General features: G+C 48.0%; 1 protein-coding gene across 5 annotated transcripts in view; it reads right to left on the bottom strand.

The window, feature by feature from the left end:
• The window catches only part of septin12 (septin 12), a 178,809-nt gene that overhangs the window by 9,876 nt on the left and 147,060 nt on the right, over positions 1-21,873 (bottom strand). For all 5 annotated transcript variants that reach the window (XM_071391290.1, XM_071391282.1, XM_071391320.1 and 2 more), the window contains 5 exons: positions 13,504-13,585; positions 10,704-10,841; positions 6,771-6,888; positions 5,040-5,135; positions 4,075-4,171 (listed from right to left, as the gene is read on the bottom strand). In XM_071391290.1, coding sequence (XP_071247391.1) covers positions 4,075-4,171; positions 5,040-5,135; positions 6,771-6,888; positions 10,704-10,841; positions 13,504-13,585 — 531 coding nt within the window. The remainder of the gene's footprint in view (positions 1-4,074; positions 4,172-5,039; positions 5,136-6,770; positions 6,889-10,703; positions 10,842-13,503; positions 13,586-21,873) is intronic.

The following is a 21,873-nucleotide window of genomic DNA, read 5'->3' as shown; positions in this document are numbered from 1 at the left end:
TCCATGGAACACCAACCCTTAAAACCAGTCATTACATCACTTCCATGGAACACCAACCGTTAAAACCAGTCATTACATCACTTCCATGGAACACCAACCGTTAAAAGCAGTCATTACATCACTTCCATGGAACACCAACCCTTAAAACCAGTCATTACATCACTTCCATGGAACACCAACCCTTAAAACCAGTCATTACATCACATCCATGGAACACCAACCCTTAAAACCAGTCATTACATCACTTCCATGGAACACCAACCCTTAAAACCAGTCATTACATCAAATCCATGGAACACCAACCCTTAAAACCAGTCATTACATCACTTCCATGGAACACCAACCCTTAAAACCAGTCATTACATCACATCCATGGAACACCAACCCTTAAATCCAGTCATTACATCACATCCATGGAACACCTACCCTTAAAACCAGTCATTACATCACATCCATGGAACACCAACCCTTAAAACCAGTCATTACATCACATCCATGGAACACCAACCGTTAAAAGCAGTCATTACATCACTTCCATGGAACACCAACCGTTAAAAGCAGTCATTACATCACTTCCATGGAACACCAACCCTTAAAACCAGTCATTACATCACATCCATGGAACACCAACCCTTAAAACCAGTCATTACATCACTTCCATGGAACACCAACCCTTAAAACCAGTCATTACATCACATCCATGGAACACCAACCCTTAAAACCAGTCATTACATCACATCCATGGAACACCAACCCTTAAAACCAGTCATTACATCACTTCCATGGAACACCAACCCTTAAAACCAGTCATTACATCACTTCCATGGAACACCAACCCTTAAAAGCAGTCATTACATCACATCCATGGAACACCAACCCTTAAAACCAGTCATTACATCACATCCATGGAACACCAACCCTTAAAACCAGTCATTACATCACTTCCATGGAACACCAACCCTTAAAACCAGTCATTACATCACTTCCATGGAACACCAACCCTTAAAACCAGTCATTACATCACATCCATGGAACACTAACCCTTAAAACCAGTCATTACATCACTTCCATGGAACACCAACCCTTAAAACCAGTCATTACATCACATCCATGGAACACCAACCCTTAAAACCAGTCATTACATCACATCCATGGAACACCTACCCTTAAAACCAGTCATTACATCACATCCATGGAACACCAACCCTTAAAACCAGTCATTACATCACATCCATGGAACACCAACCGTTAAAAGCAGTCATTACATCACTTCCATGGAACACCAACCGTTAAAAGCAGTCATTACATCACTTCCATGGAACACCAACCCTTAAAACCAGTCATTACATCACTTCCATGGAACACCAACCCTTAAAACCAGTCATTACATCACATCCATGGAACACCAACCCTTAAAACCAGTCATTACATCACTTCCATGGAACACCAACCCTTAAAACCAGTCATTACATCACATCCATGGAACACCAACCCTTAAAACCAGTCATTACATCACTTCCATGGAACACCAACCCTTAAAACCAGTCATTACATCACATCCATGGAACACCAACCCTTAAAACCAGTCATTACATCACTTCCATGGAACACCAACCCTTAAAACCAGTCATTACATCACATCCATGGAACACCAACCCTTAAAACCAGTCATTACATCACATCCATGGAACACCTACCCTTAAAACCAGTCATTACATCACATCCATGGAACACCAACCCTTAAAACCAGTCATTACATAACATCCATGGAACACCAACCGTTAAAAGCAGTCATTACATCACTTCCATGGAACACCAACCGTTAAAAGCAGTCATTACATCACTTCCATGGAACACCAACCCTTAAAACCAGTCATTACATCACATCCATGGAACACCAACCCTTAAAACCAGTCATTACATCACTTCCATGGAACACCAACCCTTAAAACCAGTCATTACATCACATCCATGGAACACCAACCCTTAAAACCAGTCATTACATCACTTCCATGGAACACCTACCCTTAAAACCAGTCATTACATCACTTCCATGGAACACCAACCCTTAAAACCAGTCATTACATCACTTCCATGGAACACCAACCCTTAAAACCAGTCATTACATCACTTCCATGGAACACCAACCCTTAAAAGCAGTCATTACATCACATCCATGGAACACCAACCCTTAAAACCAGTCATTACATCACATCCATGGAACACCAACCCTTAAAACCAGTCATTACATCACTTCCATGGAACACCAACCCTTAAAACCAGTCATTACATCACTTCCATGGAACACCAACCCTTAAAACCAGTCATTACATCACTTCCATGGAACACCAACCCTTAAAACCAGTCATTACATCACTTCCATGGAACACCAACCCTTAAAACCAGTCATTACATCACTTCCATGGAACACCAACCCTTAAAACCAGTCATTACATCACATCCATGGAACACCAACCCTTAAAACCAGTCATTACATCACTTCCATGGAACACCAACCCTTAAAACCAGTCATTACATCACTTCCATGGAACACCAACCGTTAAAAGCAGTCATTACATCACTTCCATGGAACACCAACCCTTAAAACCAGTCATTACATCACTTCCATGGAACACCAACCCTTAAAACCAGTCATTACATCACATCCATGGAACACCAACCCTTAAAACCAGTCATTACATCACATCCATGGAACACCAACCCTTAAAACCAGTCATTACATCACATCCATGGAACACCAACCCTTAAAACCAGTCATTACATCACTTCCATGGAACACCAACCCTTAAAACCAGTCATTACATCACATCCATGGAACACCAACCCTTAAAACCAGTCATTACATCACATCCATGGAACACCAACCCTTTCTCTCTCTCTCTCAATTCAATGTCAATTTAAGGGATTTATTGTCATGGGAAACATATGTTTACATTGCCAAAGCAAGTGAAATAAATAATAAACAAAAGTGAAATAAACAATAAAAAATGTACAGTAAACAGTAAACATTACACATTACACAGTAAACATTACACATTACACAGTAAACATTACACTCCAAAAGAATAAAGACTTTTCAAGTCTCTCTCTCTTGTAAAACATGTCTGCTTCCTGCTCTGCAACTTCCTCACTACTACCACTAGAGGGCAGTTGAGCACGTGACTCCAGAATGAAACTGCATATTGATATTTAGGGAATATTGAACCTATATTTAACTAGGCCTGTCAGTTAACAACAAATTGTTATGATAATGACGGCCTACACCGGCCAAACCCTCTCCTAACCCGGACGACGCTGTGTCAAAGGGACTCCCGATCACGGCCGGTTGTGATACAGCCCAGGATCAAACCAGGGTCTGTAGTGACACCTCTAGCACTGCGGGGCAGTGCGTTAGACCGCTGCCCCACTCAGGATCCCTATATGTGGTTTATTTTATGTACAACAGTGCTGCATATACCAGCATCATATTCATATTATTTTTATTACTACTCATTATGCATATTATTAGGTGTTCAGAAACAAAACTAAATAAAATAATCCCAATCAATTTCCACTCTATGATTTAGGTTTATGTATGTATAAAATATGGCAAATAAACTCAAAACATGAAACACATACTCCATAATAATGTAAACACACTCTCCCTCTATAATATATTGATAATGTAAACACACTCTCTCTCTATGATAATGTATTGATCAAGTAAACACACTCTCCCTCTATGATAATGTATTGATCAAGTAAACACACTCTCCTTCTATGATAATGTATTGATCATGTAAACACACTCTCCCTCTATGATACTGTATTGATCATGTAAACATGCTCTCTCTCTTTAATGTATTGATAATGTAAACACACCTCCCTCTATGATAATGTATTGATCATGTAAACACACTCTCCCTCTATGATAATGTATTGATCATGTAACACACTCTCCCTCTATGGTAATGTATTGATAATGTAAACACACTCTCCCTCTATGGTAATGTATTTATAATGTAAACACACTCTCCCTCTATGATAATGTATTTATAATGTAAACACACTCACCCTCTATGATGCCCCATTTGGTTTTCCTGCCCAGGACCTTGTTCCCGTTTACCTGGTGTTCCTTGTCTGTCCCCACCACCGCAAACGGAATGTTTTCCTGCACACAGAATACCAGGAGAGGGTGAAGGTAAGAGAGGAGTACCAGGAGAGGGTGAAGGTAAGAGAGGAGTACCAGGAGAGGGTGAAGGTAAGAGAGGAGTACCAGGAGAGGACCAGACAGGGGAAAGGTAAGAGAGGAGTACCAGGAGAGAACCAGACAGGGGACAGGTAAGAGAGGAGTACCAGGAGAGGACCAGACAGGGGAAAGGTAAGAGAGGAGTACCAGGAGAGAACCAGACAGGGGAAAGGTAAGAGAGGAGTACCAGGAGAGAACCAGACAGGGGACAGGTAAGAGAGGAGTACCAGGAGAGGACCAGACAGGGGAAAGGTAAGAGAGGAGTACCAGGAGAGAACCAGACAGGGGAAAGGTAAGAGAGGAGTACCAGGAGAGGACCAGACAGGGGAAAGGTAAGAGAGGAGTACCAGGAGAGGACCAGACAGGGGAAAGGTAAGAGAGGAGTACCAGGAGAGGACGAGACAGGGGAAAGGTAAGAGAGGAGTACCAGGAGAGGACCAGACAGGGGAAAGGTAAGAGAGGAGTACCAGGAGAAGACCAGACAGAGTGAAGGTAAGAGAGGAGTACCAGGAGAGGACCAGACAGGGGAAAGGTAAGAGAGGAGTACCAGGAGAGTTATGTGCTTTGGCCAGTGAGTTCCTTTGACTATAACTACCAAACTGCTTACAAGTGTTACTTGTAAAATATATGTGTGTGTGTGTGTGCGTGTGCGTGTGCGTGTGCGTGTGCGTGTGCGTGTGTGTGTGTGTGTGTGTGTGTGTGTGAATACGTGCGCACATGGTTGTATGTTTGTGTGTTTGCGTGTGAATGCCAGCACGAATGCTTGTTTGTGTCTGTGTGTGTGTCTCACCCTGATCTTGTCGTTGAGTATCCTGTCCTCTGGATCTTCGTCGTTCTCAGTCTGAGGGTATACTCGGATCCCATTGGCCTTCAGGTCCTGTCTTATCTACACAGGGGTCAGATGGTAGGGGTTACAGGGGTCATTCAGAGGTCATGAGGTCAACATGATGACACAGATGTTTACATGCTACTATTGTGTATGAGTGTCAGTTATGTTTACACATGACCCTGTTCCTGGAGAGATACCCTCCTGTAGGTTCACACAGGGCTCTATAACCCTGTTCCTAGAGAACTACCATCCTGTGGGTTTACACAGGGCTCTATAACCCTGTTCTTGGAGAACTACCCTCCTGTAGGTTTACACAGGGCTCTATGACCCTGTTCCTAGAGAGATACCCTCCTGTAGGTTTACACAGGGCTCTATGACCCTGTTCCTGGAGAGATACCCTCCTGTAGGTTTACAAAGGGCTCTATGACCCTGTTCCTAGAGAGATACCCTCCTGTAGGTTTACAGAGGGCTCTATGACCCTGTTCCTGGATAACTACCATCCTGTAGGTTTTAACTCCAACCCTGTTCCTGGAGCTAAATGTTAGAATTAAAATTAGAACAGCTATTGCCCACTCAATGTGAATCAGAATCAGGAGGGTAGATAGATATCTAGAACAGGAACAGGGTTGGAGAGCCCTGGTATAAACCTACAGGAGGGTAGATATCTAGAACAGGAACAGGGTTGGAGAGCCCTGGTATAAACCTACAGGAGGGTAGATATACAGAACAGGAACAGGGTTGGAGAGCCCTGGTATAAACCTACTATAGTGTACGAGTGATAGATATGTTATAACCTGATGAATCTTCCATGGTCCTAGTCTCTAGACTCTCTCTCCCAGACTATCATCCCTACTCTCCTTCAAGAGACGGATTAGTTTAAATACAGACTTGGACACTTGCCATGACCAGCTCTCTCCCTCCTTCCCCCCTCTCTCTCTGTCTCCCCTCCCTCTCTGTCTCTCTGCCCTCTCTCTCTCGTTATCTTTCTCTCTCCCTGCTCTACTTTCTTTTTCTACCTAACTATGAAAATATAAGATATCTGCTGTCACTAGCTCTTGCTCTCTCTATCTTCTCTATATCTATGTCCTCACTCCCTCCTTCTGTCTCTCTGTCTCTCTGTCTCTCTCTCTCTCTCTCTCTCTCTCTCTCTCTCTCTCTCTCTCTCTCTCTCTCTCTCTCTCTCTCTCTCTCTCTCTCTCTCTCTCTCTCTCTGTCTCTTCTCTCTCCTCTCCTCTCTCTCTCTCTCTCTCTCTGTCTCTTCTCTCTCTCTCTGTCCCTTCTCTCTCTCTCTCTCTCTCTCTCTCTCTCTCTCTCTCTCTCTCTCTCTCTCTCTCTCTCTCTCTCTATTCTCTCTCTTCTCTCTCTCTCTCTCTCTCTCTCTCTCTCTTCTCTCTCCTCTCTCGCTCTCTCTCAATCTTTTGAAGCATCTGTAAACATCATTAAATCTCCTCTACACACTTAGAATCTCTTTCTCCTCTCTCGATTCTCTCCCTCCTTCTCTCTCATCTATAAACATGTCTATCTCCTCCATATTCTCAGTGTGGTTGTCATTCCATTCCAGTGTACATAGATCCTCCAACATTCCTCTCTTATGTCAGTTGATGTATATCTGTTTTAACTTGGTATTAAGGCAGGAGGTAGTTGTCCTCAGGTTGAGTCTGTCAGACAGTAGGTACAGTATGTTCCTCTCACCCTCTGTTTGAACTCTAGTCTCTCCTCCATAGTGAGTGTGTCTGCCTTAGCGATGACCGGTACGATGCTGACTATCTTTCCCAGCCTCTTCATGAACTCCACGTCTATGGGACGTAACCTACAGGAAACAGAAACAACATAAACAAATGTTATCCCCAGCCTTGCCCAGCACCAGCACCCTAGCCCCAGCCTTGCCCAGCACCAGCACCATAGCCCCAGCCTTGCCCAGCACCAGCACCATAGACCCAGCCTTGCCCAGCACCAGCACCAAAGACCCAGCCTTGCCCAGCACCAGCACCATAGACCCAGCCTTGCCCAGCACCAGCACCATAGACCCAGCCTTGCCCAGCACCAGCACCATAGACCCAGCCTTGCCCAGCACCAGCACAATAGACCCAGCCTTGCCCAGTACCAGCACCCTAGACCCAGCCTTGCCCAGCACCAGCACCATAGACCCAGCCTTGCCCAGTACCAGCACCCTAGACCCAGCCTTGCCCAGCCCCAGCACCCTAGCCCCAGCCTTGCCCAGCCCCAGCACCCTAGCCTCAGCCTCAGCCTTGCCCAGCCCCAGTCCCAGCTCTGCTGTTTACAGAGTAGTAGGATGTAGCGCTACTCTGAGGTCACTGAGGTTAGAGGTAAGGGGTCAGCTCAGGTCAGTCAGTACCTCAGGTCACCACTCTGGGGGTCAACATGTCAAAAGTCAGGGGCAGGGGTAGTTAACTGGACTGGGGTAGGGAGAACTAACTGGACTGGGGTAGGGAGAATTAACTAGACCGGGGTAGGGAGAACTAACTAGACTGGGGTAGGGAGAACTAACTGGACTGGGGTAGGAAGAACTAACTGGACTGGGGTAGGGAAAACTAACTAGACTGGGGTAGGGAGAACTAACTGGACTGGGGTAGGGATAACTAACTAGACTGGGGTAGGGAGAACTAACTGGACTGGGGTAGGGAGAACTAACTAGACTGGGGTAGGGAGAACTAACTGGACTGGGGTAGGGAGAACTAACTAGACTGGGGTAGGGAGAACTAACTGGACTGGGGTAGGGAGAACTAACTGGACTGGGGTAGGGAGAACTAACTAAACTAGGGTAGGGAGAACTAACTGGACTGGGGTAGGGAGAACTAACTGGACTGGGGTAGAGAGAACTAACTGGACTGGGGTAAGGAGAACTAACTGGACTGGGGTAGGGAGAACTAACTGGACTGGGGTAGGGAGAACTAACTGGACTGGGGTAGGGAGAACTAACTAAACTAGGGTAGGGAGAACTAACTGGACTGGGGTAGGGAGAACTAACTGGACTGGGGTAGGGAGAACTAACTGGACTGGGGTAAGGAGAACTAACTGGACTGGGGTAGGGAGAACTAACTAGACTGGGGTAGGGAGAACTAACTAGACTGGGGTAGGGAGAACTAACTGGACTGGGGTAGGGAGAACTAACTAGACTGGGGTAGGGAGAACTAACTAGACTGGGGTAGGGAGAACTAACTGGACTGGGGTAGGGAGAACTAACTAGACTGGGGAAGGGAGACCTAACTGGACTGGGGAAGGGAGACCTAACTGGACTGGGGTAGGGAGAGTTAACTGGACTGGGGTAGGGAGACCTAACTGGACTGGGGTAGGGAGAACTAACTGGACTGGGGTAGGGAGAACTAACTAGACTGGGGTAGAGAGACCTAACTGGACTGGGGTAGGGAGAACTAACTAGACTGGGGTAGGGAGACCTAACTGGACTGGGGTAGGGAGACCTAACTGGACTGGGGTAGGGAGAACTAACTGGACTGGTGTAGGGAGACCTAACTGGACTGGGGTAGGGAGAACTAACTGGACTGGGGTAGGGAGAACTAACTGGACTGGGGTAGGGAGAACTAACTAAACTGGGGTAGGGAGACCTAACTGGACTGGGGTAGGGAGACCTAACTGGACTGGGGTAGGGAGACCTAACTGGACTGGGATAGGGAGAACTAACTGGACTGGGGTAGGGAGAACTAACTGGACTGGGGTAGGGAGAACTAACTGTACTGGGGTAGGGAGACCTAACTGGACTTGGGTAGGGAGAACTAACTGGACTGGGGTAGGGAGAGTTAACTGGACTGGGGTAGGGAGACCTAACTGGACTGGGGTAGGGAGACCTAACTGGACTGGGGTAGGGGGAACTAAATGGACTGGGGTAGGGAGACCTAACTGGACTGGGGTAGGGAGAACTAACTGGACTGGGGTAGGGAGAACTAACTGGACTGGGGTAGGGAGACCTAACTGGACTGGGATAGGGAGAACTAACTAAACTGGGGTAGGGAGAACTAACTGGACTGGGGTAGGGAGAACTAACTGGACTGGGGTAGGGAGAACTAACTGGACTGGGGTAGGGAGAACTAACTACACTGGGGTAGGGAGAACTAACTACACTGGGGTAGGGAGAACTAACTAGACTGTGGTAGGGATAACTAACTGGACTGGGGTAGGGAGAACTAACTGGACTGGGGTAGGGAGAACTAACTGGACTGGGGTAGGGAGAACTAACTGGACTGGGGTAGGGAGAACTAACTAGACTGGGGTAGGGAGAACTAACTGGACTGGGGTAGGGAGAACTAACTAGACTGGGGTAGGGAGAACTAACTAGACTGGGGTAGGGAGAACTAACTAGACTGGGGTAGGGAGAACTAACTAGACTGGGGTTGGGAGAACTAACTAGACTGGGGTAGGGAGAACTAACTAGACTGGGGTAGGGCGAACTAACTGGACTGGGGTAGGGAGAACTAACTGGACTGGGGTAGGGAGAACTAACTAGACTGGGGTAGGGAGAACTAACTGGACTGGGGTAGGGATAACTAACTAGACTGGGGTAGGGAGAACTAACTGGACTGGGGTAGGGAGAACTAACTAGACTGGGGTAGGGAGAACTAACTGGACTGGGGTAGGGAGAACTAACTAGACTGGGGTAGGGAGAACTAACTGGACTGGGGTAGGGAGAACTAACTGGACTGGGGTAGGGAGAACTAACTAGACTGGGGTAGGGAGAACTAACTGGACTGGGGTAGGGAGAACTAACTAGACTGGGGTAGGGAGAACTAACTAGACTGGGGTAGGGAGAACTAACTGGACTGGGGTAGGGAGAACTAACTAGACTGGGGTAGGGAGAACTAACTGGACTGGGGTAGGGAGAACTAACTAGACTGGGGTAGGGAGAACTAACTGGACTGGGGTAGGGAAAACTAACTGGACTGGGGTAGGGAGAAATAACTAGACTGGGGTATGGAGAACTACCTGGACTGGGGTAGGGAGAAATAACTGGACTGGGGTAGGGAGAACTAACTGGACTGGGGTAGGGAGAACTAACTGGACTGGGGTAGGGAGAACTAACTGGACTGGTGTAGGGAGACCTAACTGGACTGGGGTAGGGAGAACTAACTGGACTGGGGTAGGGAGAACTAACTGGACTGGGGTAGGGAGAACTAACTGGACTGGGGTAGGGAGAACTAACTGGACTGGGTTAGGGAGAACTAACTAGACTGGGGTAGGGAGAACTAACTGGACTGGGGTAGGGAGAACTAACTAGACTGGGGTAGGGAGAACTAACTGGACTGGGGTAGGGAGAACTAACTAGACTGGGGTAGGGAGAACTAACTGGACTGGGGTAGGGAGAACTTACTAGACTTTGGTAGGGAGAACTAACTGGACTGGGGTAGGGAGAACTAACTGGACTGGGGTAGGCAGAATTAACTGGACTGGGGTAGGGAGAACTAACTGGACTGGGGTAGGGAGAACTAACTAGACTGGGGTAGGGAGAACTAACTAGACTGACAGGCTATTCGTAAGGTATAGTAACAGTTAGCTGAGATCTGATCAGACAGGCTATTCGTAAGGTATAGTATAGAGATCTGCTGGAGAAGTCACAGGAAGTGATGTCAGAGGAAGTGACGTGAGGGTTCTCACCAGTGTCCGGTGGCAGGCAGGAAGTAGACACAGCAGTGGACTCGTGTGTCAGGGATCCTCGGCTTCCTGTTGACGTACAGCTCTTCTTTCAGGTACCTCTCATACTGCTCATTAACATAACTCACTATAGGCTCCCAACTAGAGGAGAGAGGAGGGGAGGGTGGGGGATATGGGAGCGGGAGAGGGAGAGAGAAGCAGAGAGAAGGAGTGAGGGAGGGGAGGTGGATGGGGAGGGAGTACGAAGAGAGAGATGGGGGAGGGAGGGCGGAGAGGAGGGATGGGAGAGGGAGAGAGAAGCAGAGAGAAGGAGTGAGGGAGGGGAGGTAGATGGGGAGGGAGTACGAAGAGAGAGATGGGGGAGGGAGGGCGGAGAGGAGGGATGGGAGAGGGAGAGAGAAGCAGAGAGAAGGAGTGAGGGAGGGGAGGTGGATGGGGAGGGAATACGAAGAGAGAGATGGGGAGGGAGGGCGGAGTGGAGGGATGGGAGAGGGAGAGAGAAGCAGAGAGAAGGAGTGAGGGAGGGGAGGTAGATGGGGAGGGAGTACGAAGAGAGAGATGGGGGAGGGAGGGCGGAGTGGAGGGATGGGAGAGGGAGAGAGAAGCAGAGAGAAGGAGTGAGGGAGGGGAGGTAGATGGGGAGGGAGTACGAAGAGAGAGATGGGGGAGGGAGGGCGGAGAGGAGGGATGGGAGAGGGAGAGAGAAGCAGAGAGAAGGAGTGAGGGAGGGGAGGTGGATGGGGAGGGAATACGAAGAGAGAGATGGGGAGGGAGGGCGGAGTGGAGGGATGGGAGAGGGAGAGAGAAGCAGAGAGAAGGAGTGAGGGAGGGGAGGTAGATGGGGAGGGAGTACGAAGAGAGAGATGGGGGAGGGAGGGCGGAGAGGAGGGATGGGAGAGGGAGAGAGAAGCAGAGAGAAGGAGTGAGGGAAGGGAGGTGGATGGGGAGGGAATACGAAGAGAGAGATGGGGGAGGGAGGGCGGAGTGGAGGGATGGGTGAGGGGAGAGGGAGAGAGATGGGGGAGGGAGTAAGAAGGGGAGGGAGGGGAGAGGGAGAGAGATGGGGGAGGGAGTACGAAGGGGAGGGATGGGAGAGGGGAGAGGGAGAGAGATGGGGGAGGGAGGGCGGAGTGGAGGGATGGGAGAGGGGAGAGAGATGGGGGAGGGAGTACGAAGGGGAGGGATGGGAGAGGGGAGAGGGAGAGAGATGGGGGAGGGAGTACGAAGGGGAGGGATGGGAGAGGGGAGAGGGAGAGAGATGGGGGAGGGAGGGCGGAGTGGAGGGATGGGGAGGGGAGAGAGATGGGGGAGGGAGTACGAAGGGGAGGGATGGGAGAGGGGAGAGGGAGAGAGATGGGGGAGGCAGTACGAAGGGGAGGGATGGGAGAGGGGAGAGGGAGAGAGATGGGGGAGGGAGGGCGGAGTGGAGGGATGGGGAGGGGAGAGAGAAGCAGAGAGAAGGAGTGAGGGAAGGGAGGTGGATGGGGAGGGAATACGAAGAGAGAGATGGGGGAGGGAGGGCGGAGAGGAGGGATGGGAGAGGGAGAGAGAAGCAGAGAGAAGGAGTGAGGGAGGGGAGGTGGATGGGGAGGGAGTACGAAGAGAGAGATGGGGGAGGGAGGGCGGAGTGGAGGGATGGGTGAGGGGAGAGGGAGAGAGATGGGGGAGGGAGTAAGAAGGGGAGGGATGGGAGAGGGGAGAGGGAGAGAGATGGGGGAGGGAGTACGAAGGGGAGGGATGGGAGAGGGGAGAGGGAGAGAGATGGGGGAGGGAGGGCGGAGTGGAGGGATGGGAGAGGGGAGAGAGATGGGGGAGGGAGTACGAAGGGGAGGGATGGGAGAGGGGAGAGGGAGAGAGATGGGGGAGGGAGTACGAAGGGGAGGGATGGGAGAGGGGAGAGGGAGAGAGATGGGGGAGGGAGGGCGGAGTGGAGGGATGGGGAGGGGAGAGAGATGGGGGAGGGAGTACGAAGGGGAGGGATGGGAGAGGGGAGAGGGAGAGAGATGGGGGAGGCAGTACGAAGGGGAGGGATGGGAGAGGGGAGAGGGAGAGAGATGAGTGGTGAACACAACAACTGCACAACACATTTAAGACTCTTAGTTAAAAGATCATTTAGGTTGGAAAAAGTACATGAATTTAACTAGAAATCAATAAAATTACCAGCTATATAATTATCCCCTATAAAAGTCCCACTGAAACAGTCATAAGTAACTGTTAACACAGTATGAAGCATAGCAACATGTGAGTAATTGAATGAGCCTGAAAACAGATAGGCCAGTAATGCTGAAACTTCTCCCCGAAAGGTGATTTCAAAAGTCCCTTTTCACCTCGGGGTTGGTTTGGAAGCCATCTCTCTCTCCCTCCATCTATGTCTCTCCCTTCATCTCTCTCTCCCTCCATCTCTGTCTCTCCCTTCATCTCTCTCTCCCTTCATCTCTCTCTCCCTCCATCTCTCTCTCCCTTCATCTCTCTCTCACTCCATCTCTCTCCATCCATCTCTCTCTCTCCCTCCATCTCTCTCTCCCTCCATCTCTCTCTCCCTCCAGCTCTCTCTCTCCCTCCATCTCTCTCTCTCCATCTCTCTCTCTCTCTCCCTCCATCTCTCTCTCTCTCTCCCTCCCTCCATCTCCCTCCCTCACCCCATCTCTCTCCCTCCATCTCTCTCCCTCCCTCTCTCTCCCTCCATCTCTCTCTCTCCCTCCATCTCTCTCTCTCCCTCCCTCTCTCTCTCTCCCTCCCTCCATCTCCCTCCCTCACCCCATCTCTCTCTCCCTCCATCTCTCTCTCTCCCTCCATCACTCACCAGTTGTCGTTGTTTATCTGGTCTCCGAATCCTGGAGTGTCAATCACTGTGAGCTTCATCTTCACTCCCTTCTCCTCTATCACTGCAGAGACACGGAGAGAGATGACACACACACAGAGAGGAGAGATGACACACACACACAGAGAGGAGAGATGACACACACACACATAGAGAGAGGAGAGATGACACACACACATAGAGAGAGAGGAGAGATGACACACACACACAGAGAGAGAGAGAGGAGAGATGACACACACACAGAGAGAGAGGAGAGATGACACACACACACAGAGAGGAGAGATGACACACACACACAGAGAGGAGAGATGACACACACACACACATAGAGAGGAGAGATGACACACACAGAGAGAGAGGAGAGATGACACACACACACAGAGAGGAGAGATGACACACACACACAGAGAGGAGAGATGACACACACACACACACAGAGAGGAGAGATGACACACACACAGAGAGAGAGGAGAGACACACACACAGAGAGAGGAGAGATGACACACACACACACAGAGAGAGGAGAGATGACACACACACACACAGAGAGAGGAGAGATGACACACACAGAGAGAGGAGAGATGACACACACAGAGAGAGAGGAGAGATGACACACACACACAGAGAGGAGAGATGACACACACACACACAGAGGAGAGATGACACACACACACACATAGAGAGGAGAGATGACACACACAGAGAGAGAGGAGAGATGACACACACACAGAGAGGAGAGATGACACACACACACAGAGAGGAGAGATGACACACACACACAGAGAGAGGAGAGATGACACACACACACAGAGAGGAGAGATGACACACACACAGAGAGAGAGGAGAGATGACACACACACACAGAGAGGAGAGATGACACACACACACACAGAGAGAGGAGAGATGACACACACACACATAGAGAGGAGAGATGACACACACACACAGAGAGAGGAGAGATGACACACACACACAGAGAGGAGAGATGACACACACAGAGAGAGAGAGGAGAGATGACACACACACAGAGAGAGGAGAGATGACACACACACACAGAGAGGAGAGATGACACACACAGAGAGTGGAGAGTCATTAGAGTTGACAGAGACAAACAGTAGAAAGGTCGGCTATCAAAACCCTTCTAGGAATATTCCATTATTCCATCTCTGAGTTCTTTTGTGACAAAATCAGTTGTTAAAATGTGTGTGTTTGTGTCCAAGCGAGCAAGACAGAATGATATGACATAACATTTGAGAGTGTGCTACTAGGAATTCCCTTCTTACTACATACTGTGTGTGTACTGTGTGTTCGTGTGTGTGTGTGTGTGTGTGTACTGTTTGTGTGTGTGTGTGTGTGTGTGTGTGTGTGTGTGTGTGTGTGTGTGTGTGTGTGTGTGTGTGTGTGTGTGTGTGTGTGTGTGTGTGTGTGTGTGTGTGTGTGTGTGTGTGTGTGTGTGTGTGTACTGTGTGTGTACTGTTTGTGTGTGTGTGTGTGTGTGTGTGTGTGTGTGTGTGTGTGTGTGTGTGTGTGTGTGTGTGTGTGTGTGTGTGTGTGTGTGTGTGTGTGTGTGTGTGTGTGTGTGTGTGTGTGTGTTTGTGTGTATGTGTTTGTGTGTGTGTGTATGTGTGTTAAACCCTAAACCCTAAAGACTATAATTTGAGGCCCGTGATGTTGTGTCAGCTTTCAGGAATCTCCTCTGGACGGAAATGGCCTTCTGGTACATTATCATTGAGATTACCTGAAACCTGTTACAACTGACTGTCTACAACTTGTCTCTATAACCACTGTCTATATGGCCTCACTTGTCTGGCTGTCTCTCTATCTCTCTGACTCCCCCTTCTCTCTCTCTCTCCATCCCACATGGAGGTACAGTAGATATAAGTTTAGATTGAATAGATCTGTTTTACTGTCTGTTTTACAGCATCTCTCAGTCTGTTTTACTGTCTGATTTACTGTCTGTTTTACAGCATCTCTCAGTCTGTTTTACTGTCTGTTTTACAGCATCTCTCAGTCTGTTTTACTGTCTGTTTTACAGCATCTCTCAGTCTGTTTTACTGTCTGTTTTACAGCATCTCTCAGTCTGTTTTACTGTCTGTTTTACAGCATCTCTCAGTCTGTTTTACTGTCTGTTTTACAGCATCTCTCAGTCTGTTTTACAGCATCTCTCAGTCTGTTTTACTGTCTGTTTTACAGCATCTCTCAGTCTGTTTTACTGTCTGTTTTACAGCATCTCTCAGTCTGTTTTACTGTCTGTTTTACAGCATCTCTCAGTCTGTTTTACTGTCTGTTTTACAGCATCTCTCAGTCTGTTTTACAGCATCTCTCAGTCTGTTTTACTGTCTGTTTTTGTCACGTTCTGACCATAGTTCTTGTGTGTTGTGCTTGTTTTAGTGTTGGTCAGGACGTGAGCTGGGTGGGCATTCTATGTTGTGTGTCTAGTTTGTCTGTTTCTATGTTTGGCCTAATATGGTTCTGAATCAGAGGCAGATGTTTTGTGTTGTCTCTGATTGGGAATCATATATAGGTGGCTTGTTTTGTGTTGGGGATTGTGGGTGGTTGTTTCCTGTCTTTGTGTTTTGTCTGCACCAGAAAGGACTGTATCGGTTTTGCCACATTTGTTATTTTGTAGTTTTGTAAGTGTTCACGTTATCGTCTGTTTATTAAATATGTTGAACACGGAATACGCTGCGTCTTGGTCCGATCCCTGCTACACCCTCTCTTCTCGTGAAGAGAGGGAAGGCTGCCGTTACAGTTTTACTGTCTGTTTTACAGCATCTCTCAGTCTGTTTTACTGTCTGTTTTACAGCATCTCTCAGTCTGTTTTACTGTCTGTTTTACTGTCTGTTTTACAGCATCTCTCAGTCTGTTTTACTGTGTGTTTTACAGCATCTCTCAGTCTGTTTTACTGTCTGTTTTACTGTCTGTTTTACAGCATCTCTCAGTCTGTTTTACTGTCTGTTTTACAGCATCTCTCAGTCTGTTTTACTGTCTGTATAACAGCATCTCTCAGTCTGTTTTACTGTCTGTTTTACAGTATCTCTCAGTCTGTTTTACTGTCTGTTTTACAGCATCTCTCAGTCTGTTTTACTGTCTGTTTTATTGTCTGTTTTACAGCATCTCTCAGTCTGTTTTACAGCATCTCTCAGTCTGTTTTACTGTCTGTTTTATTGTCTGTTTTACAGCATCTCTCAGTCTGTTTTACTGTCTGTTTTACAGCATCTCTCAGTCTGTTTTACTGTCTGTTTTACAGCATCTCTCAGTCTGATTTACTGTCTGTTTTACAGCATCTCTCAGTCTGTTTTACTGTCTGTTTTACAGCATCTCTCAGTCTGTTTTACAGCATCTCTCAGTCTGTTTTACTGTCTGTTTTTGTCACGTTCTGACCATAGTTCTTGTGTGTTGTGCTTGTTTTAGTGTTGGTCAGGACGTGAGCTGGGTGGGCATTCTATGTTGTGTGTCTAGTTTGTCTGTTTCTATGTTTGGCCTAATATGGTTCTGAATCAGAGGCAGATGTTTTGTGTTGTCTCTGATTGGGAATCATATATAGGTGGCTTGTTTTGTGTTGGGGATTGTGGGTGGTTGTTTCCTGTCTTTGTGTTTTGTCTGCACCAGAAAGGACTGTATCGGTTTTGCCACATTTGTTATTTTGTAGTTTTGTAAGTGTTCACGTTATCGTCTGTTTATTAAATATGTTGAACACGGAATACGCTGCGTCTTGGTCCGATCCCTGCTACACCCTCTCTTCTCGTGAAGAGAGGGAAGGCTGCCGTTACAGTTTTACTGTCTGTTTTACAGCATCTCTCAGTCTGTTTTACTGTCTGTTTTACTGTCTGTTTTACAGAATCTCTCAGTCTGTTTTACTGTCTGTTTTACAGAATCTCTCAGTCTGTTTTACTGTCTGTTTTAGGATAAAGTAATCCTTCTAACCCCCCCCCTCCCCCTTAAAAGAGTTAGATGCACTATTGTAAAGTGGTTGTTCCACTGGATATCATAAGGTGAATGCACCAATTTGTAAGTCGCTCTGGATAAGAGCGTCTGCTAAATGACTTAAATGTAATGTAAAATGTTTTTCTGCAGCTCTTTGTGTTTTCCTGTCTGTTTTACTGTCTGTTTTACTGTCTGTTTTACTGTCTGTTTACCTGTCTATTTTACAGAATCTCTCAGTCTGTTTTACTGTCTGTTTTACAGCATCTCTCTATCTGTTTTGCTGTCTGTTTTTCTGCAGCTCTTTGTGTTTTCCTGTCTGTTTTACTGCATCTATCTGTGTGCTTTATAGCAGCCAGGGGACAGAGGATGTGAGGCTCTTTCTCTTCTCTAAGGTTCTGACATGTACAGGAAGAAGGCAGAAGTTGTCCCCTAACCACTGACACTGGGTCAGAGGTTAGTACAGAGGGAGGACATCTGATCCTAGATCTGTAGCCTGCGGTGACATCTAGCTCTAAATATTTACAGTATCCAGGGGAACAAGTGCTGTGCCGCTCCCTCTGTCTTCCCCCGGGACGTGAGTTCAGGAGGTAGAGGTCAGTCAGCGGTCCCCCTAACCCAACTCATCATCAAGCCTTTGATTAGAATCAAGTGTTTTAGGGCTCGGTGCAAAAACCAAAATGCACCCCTTTTGGGTCCCCAGAGCAGGGTTAAGAAGCACTAACCCAGGGGGTATAAGTATGACTTAACAACTGTTTCTGGGTCAGATATCTTCTCTAGATCTGTGGCCTCAGAGGGAACCATCTATCCCAGGGGGTATAAGGATGACTTAACAACTGTTTCTAGGTCAGATATCTTCTCCAGATCTGTGGCCTCAGAGGGAACCATCTATCCCAGGGGGTATAAGGATGAGTTAACAACTGTTTCTGGGTCAGATATCTTCTCTAGATCTGTGGCCTCAGAGGGAACCATCTATCCCAGGGGGTATAAGGATGACTTAACAACTGTTTCTGGGTCAGATATCTTCTCTAGATCTGTTGAGCACAGAGATAACACAAGGTACTAAAGCTAGCCACAGGCCTAAGCCAAACCTACACACCTAACCCCATCTCGCGTCAGCGTCTCGGTCCCAGGTGAGTGGGCGGCTGTCTAGACACGGTTCCCTCCAGAGTCCCACCCCCGGCGTAGTGTCCTACAAGGGGGTGGACCAACGGCCATACTCATAAAGCATTTTAGCTGATCTAGGATCAGCCCCCCTCTCCATGTAATCTGATTCATTATGATCTAGGATCAGGTCCCACCTCTCCATGTAATCTGATTCATTATAATCTAGGATCAGGTCCCACCTCTCCATGTAATCTGATTCATTATGATCTAGGATCAGGTCCCACCTCTCCATGTAATCTGATTCATTATGATCTAGGATCAGGTCCCTCCTGTCCATGTAATCTGATTCATTATGATCTAGGATCAGGTCCCTCCTCTCCTTGTAATCTGATTCATTGTGATCTAGGATCAGGTCCCTCCTGTCTATGTAATCTGATTCATTATGATCTAGGATCAGGTCCCTCCTCTCCATGTTATCTGATTCATTATGATCTAGGATCAGGTCCCCCTCTCCATGTTATCTGATTCATTATGATCTAGGATCAGGTCCCCTCTCCATGTAATCTGATTCATTATGATCTAGGATCAGGTCCCCCTCTCCGTGTAATCTGATTTATTATGAAAAGGCTAAACTGATCCTAGATCAGCTCTCCTACTCTGAGATGATTTGTGAGTACAGACCCAGGATTTTGGCATGGCAAGACACCTCCAAAACAGATGGATAGTGATAGAGTGGGTGGTTGAAGACTGGTAAAGATATTGGCTCTGTCTTAGTTAGAGAGTGTCCAGTATCATGCATTAAGCAGGTGTTGGCTGGCTAGCACTCTGTCAGTGGGCTACATCTACCTAGCTAACACTCTGGCAGTGGGCTACACCTACCTAGCTAGCACTCTGGCAGTGGGCTACATCTACCTAGCTAGCACTCTGACAGTGGGCTACATCTACCTAGCTAACACTCTGACAGTGGGCTACATCTACCTAGCTAACACTCTGACAGTGGGCTACATCTACCTAGTTAACACTCTGGCAGTGGGCTACATCTACCTAGCTAACACTCTGACAGTGGGCTACATCTACCTAGCTAACACTCTGGCAGTGGGCTACATCTACCTAGCTAGAACTCTGGCAGTGGGCTACATCTACCTAGCTAACACTCTGGCAGTGGGCTACATCTACCTAGCTAACACTCTGACAGTGGGCTACATCTACCTAGCTAACACTCTGACAGTGGGCTACATCTACCTAGCTAACACTCTGTCAGTGGGCTACACCTAGCTAGCTAACACTCTGACAGTGGGCTACATCTACCTAGCTAACACTCTGACAGTGGGCTACATCTACCTAGCTAACACTCTGGCAGTGGGCTACATCTACCTAGCTAACACTCTGGCAGTGGGCTACATCTACCTAGCTAACACTCTGACAGTGGGCTACACCTACCTAGCTAACACTCTGGCAGTGGGCTACATCTACCTAGCTAACACTCTGGCAGTGGGCTACATCTACCTAGCTAATACTCTGACAGTGGGCTACATCTACCTAGCTGTAAACTATCTCTATCCCTCAGCTCTGGTCAGGTAAGCTGCTTTGCTGACCCAATGATCTTACCGCAGGCCTGGTACTTAAGTACCAAGCTACATCTACCTAGCTGTAAACTGGTCTAGTACTTACGCACTACTGCAGCTACATCCTCCTGCCTTGCTCTATAGCAGGATTCTGAGACATTTTATATATATATATATATATACGGAATATATACGACATTTACTTTCTATGTTTGGTTAATGTATAAATTCTAGTTTCCCCTCATGTCTGGTGACTCTGGACTTCTGAACGTGTACTGAGTCACATGGTTTCACTGTGAGAGGAACATGGTAACATGGAGGTGAGATTCCCACACAGACACACACACACACACACACACACACACACACACACACACACACACACACACACACACACACACACACACACACACACACACACACACACACACACACACACACACACACACACACACACACACACACACACACACACACACACTTGACCATGTTTAGACTTGTTCTAGATGGAATGGGTCTTTATGGGAACTCATCATAGTAAGAGTCTAAGTGAAGTGTAGTGGTTTCTTCTCTTCCACGGGACCTTAATGGTGGAGCCACATAAAGCTGTTAAGCAGACAGAGTCTAGAAACAGAGGAAGTGATGTTTAGCAGGTTCATGTTCAGGGAAGCTCCTATAAAAGAGACAGACATGTCCTTTTCTTCACCTGACTGTTTAACATGGTGCTAGCTCGCCTGGGGATTGTGTGAGTGTGAGTGCGTGTGTGTGTGTGTGTGTGTGTGTGTGTGTGTGTGTGTGTGTGTGTGTGTGTGTGTGTGTGTGTGTGTGTGTGTGTGTGTGAGTTTGTTGTGGGGGGGACATACCATCTGACATACCATCTGACCTATCTACTTAAAACTCACACATAACACACAAAACACACAATCCCCAGGCGAGCTAGCACAATGTTAAACACACACTCAGACGCACGCACACACACCACAGTGGAACTAACAGAAGGTTACCATTGCTAGTCCATAATATTCCATTGTGCAGCAGCAGCAGCCCTGGTTCTGAACATGGCTGATGGAGAGACCAGGGAGGTCAGCCCTGGTTCTGAACATGGCTGGTGGAGAGACCAGGGAGGTCAGCCCTGGTTCTGAACATGGCTGATGGAGAGACCAGGGAGGTCAGCCCTGGTTCTGAACATGGCTGATGGAGAGACCAGGAAGGTCAGCCCTGGTTCTGAACATGGCTGGTGGAGAGACCAGGGAGGTCAGCCCTGGTTCTGAACATGGCTGGTGGAGAGACCAGGGAGGTCAGCCCTGGTTCTGAACATGGCTGATGGAGAGACCAGGGAGGTCAGCCCTGGTTCTGAACATGGCTGATGGAGAGACCAGGAAGGTCAACCCTGGTTCTGAACATGGCTGGTGGAGAGACCAGGGAGGTCAGCCCTGGTTCTGAACATGGCTGGTGGAGAGACCAGGGATGTCAGCCCTGGTTCTGAACATGGCTGGTGGAGAGACCAGGGAGGTCAGCCCTGGTTCTGAACATGGCTGATGGAGAGACCAGGGAGGTCAGCCCTGGTTCTGAACATGGCTGGTGGAGAGACCAGGGAGGTCATCCCTGGTTCTGAACATGGCTGGTGGAGAGACCAGGGAGGTCAGCCCTGGTTCTGAACATGGCTGGTGGAGAGACCAGGAAGGTCAGCCCTGGTTCTGAACATGGCTGGTGGAGAGACCAGGGAGGTCAGCCCTGGTTCTGAACATGGCTGGTG

This window comes from Salvelinus alpinus, chromosome 1, assembly GCF_045679555.1.
Source record: "Salvelinus alpinus chromosome 1, SLU_Salpinus.1, whole genome shotgun sequence".
In the NCBI taxonomy this organism is placed as follows: Eukaryota; Metazoa; Chordata; class Actinopteri; order Salmoniformes; family Salmonidae; genus Salvelinus; species Salvelinus alpinus.
This window is presented reverse-complemented; position numbering and strand designations above follow the sequence as displayed.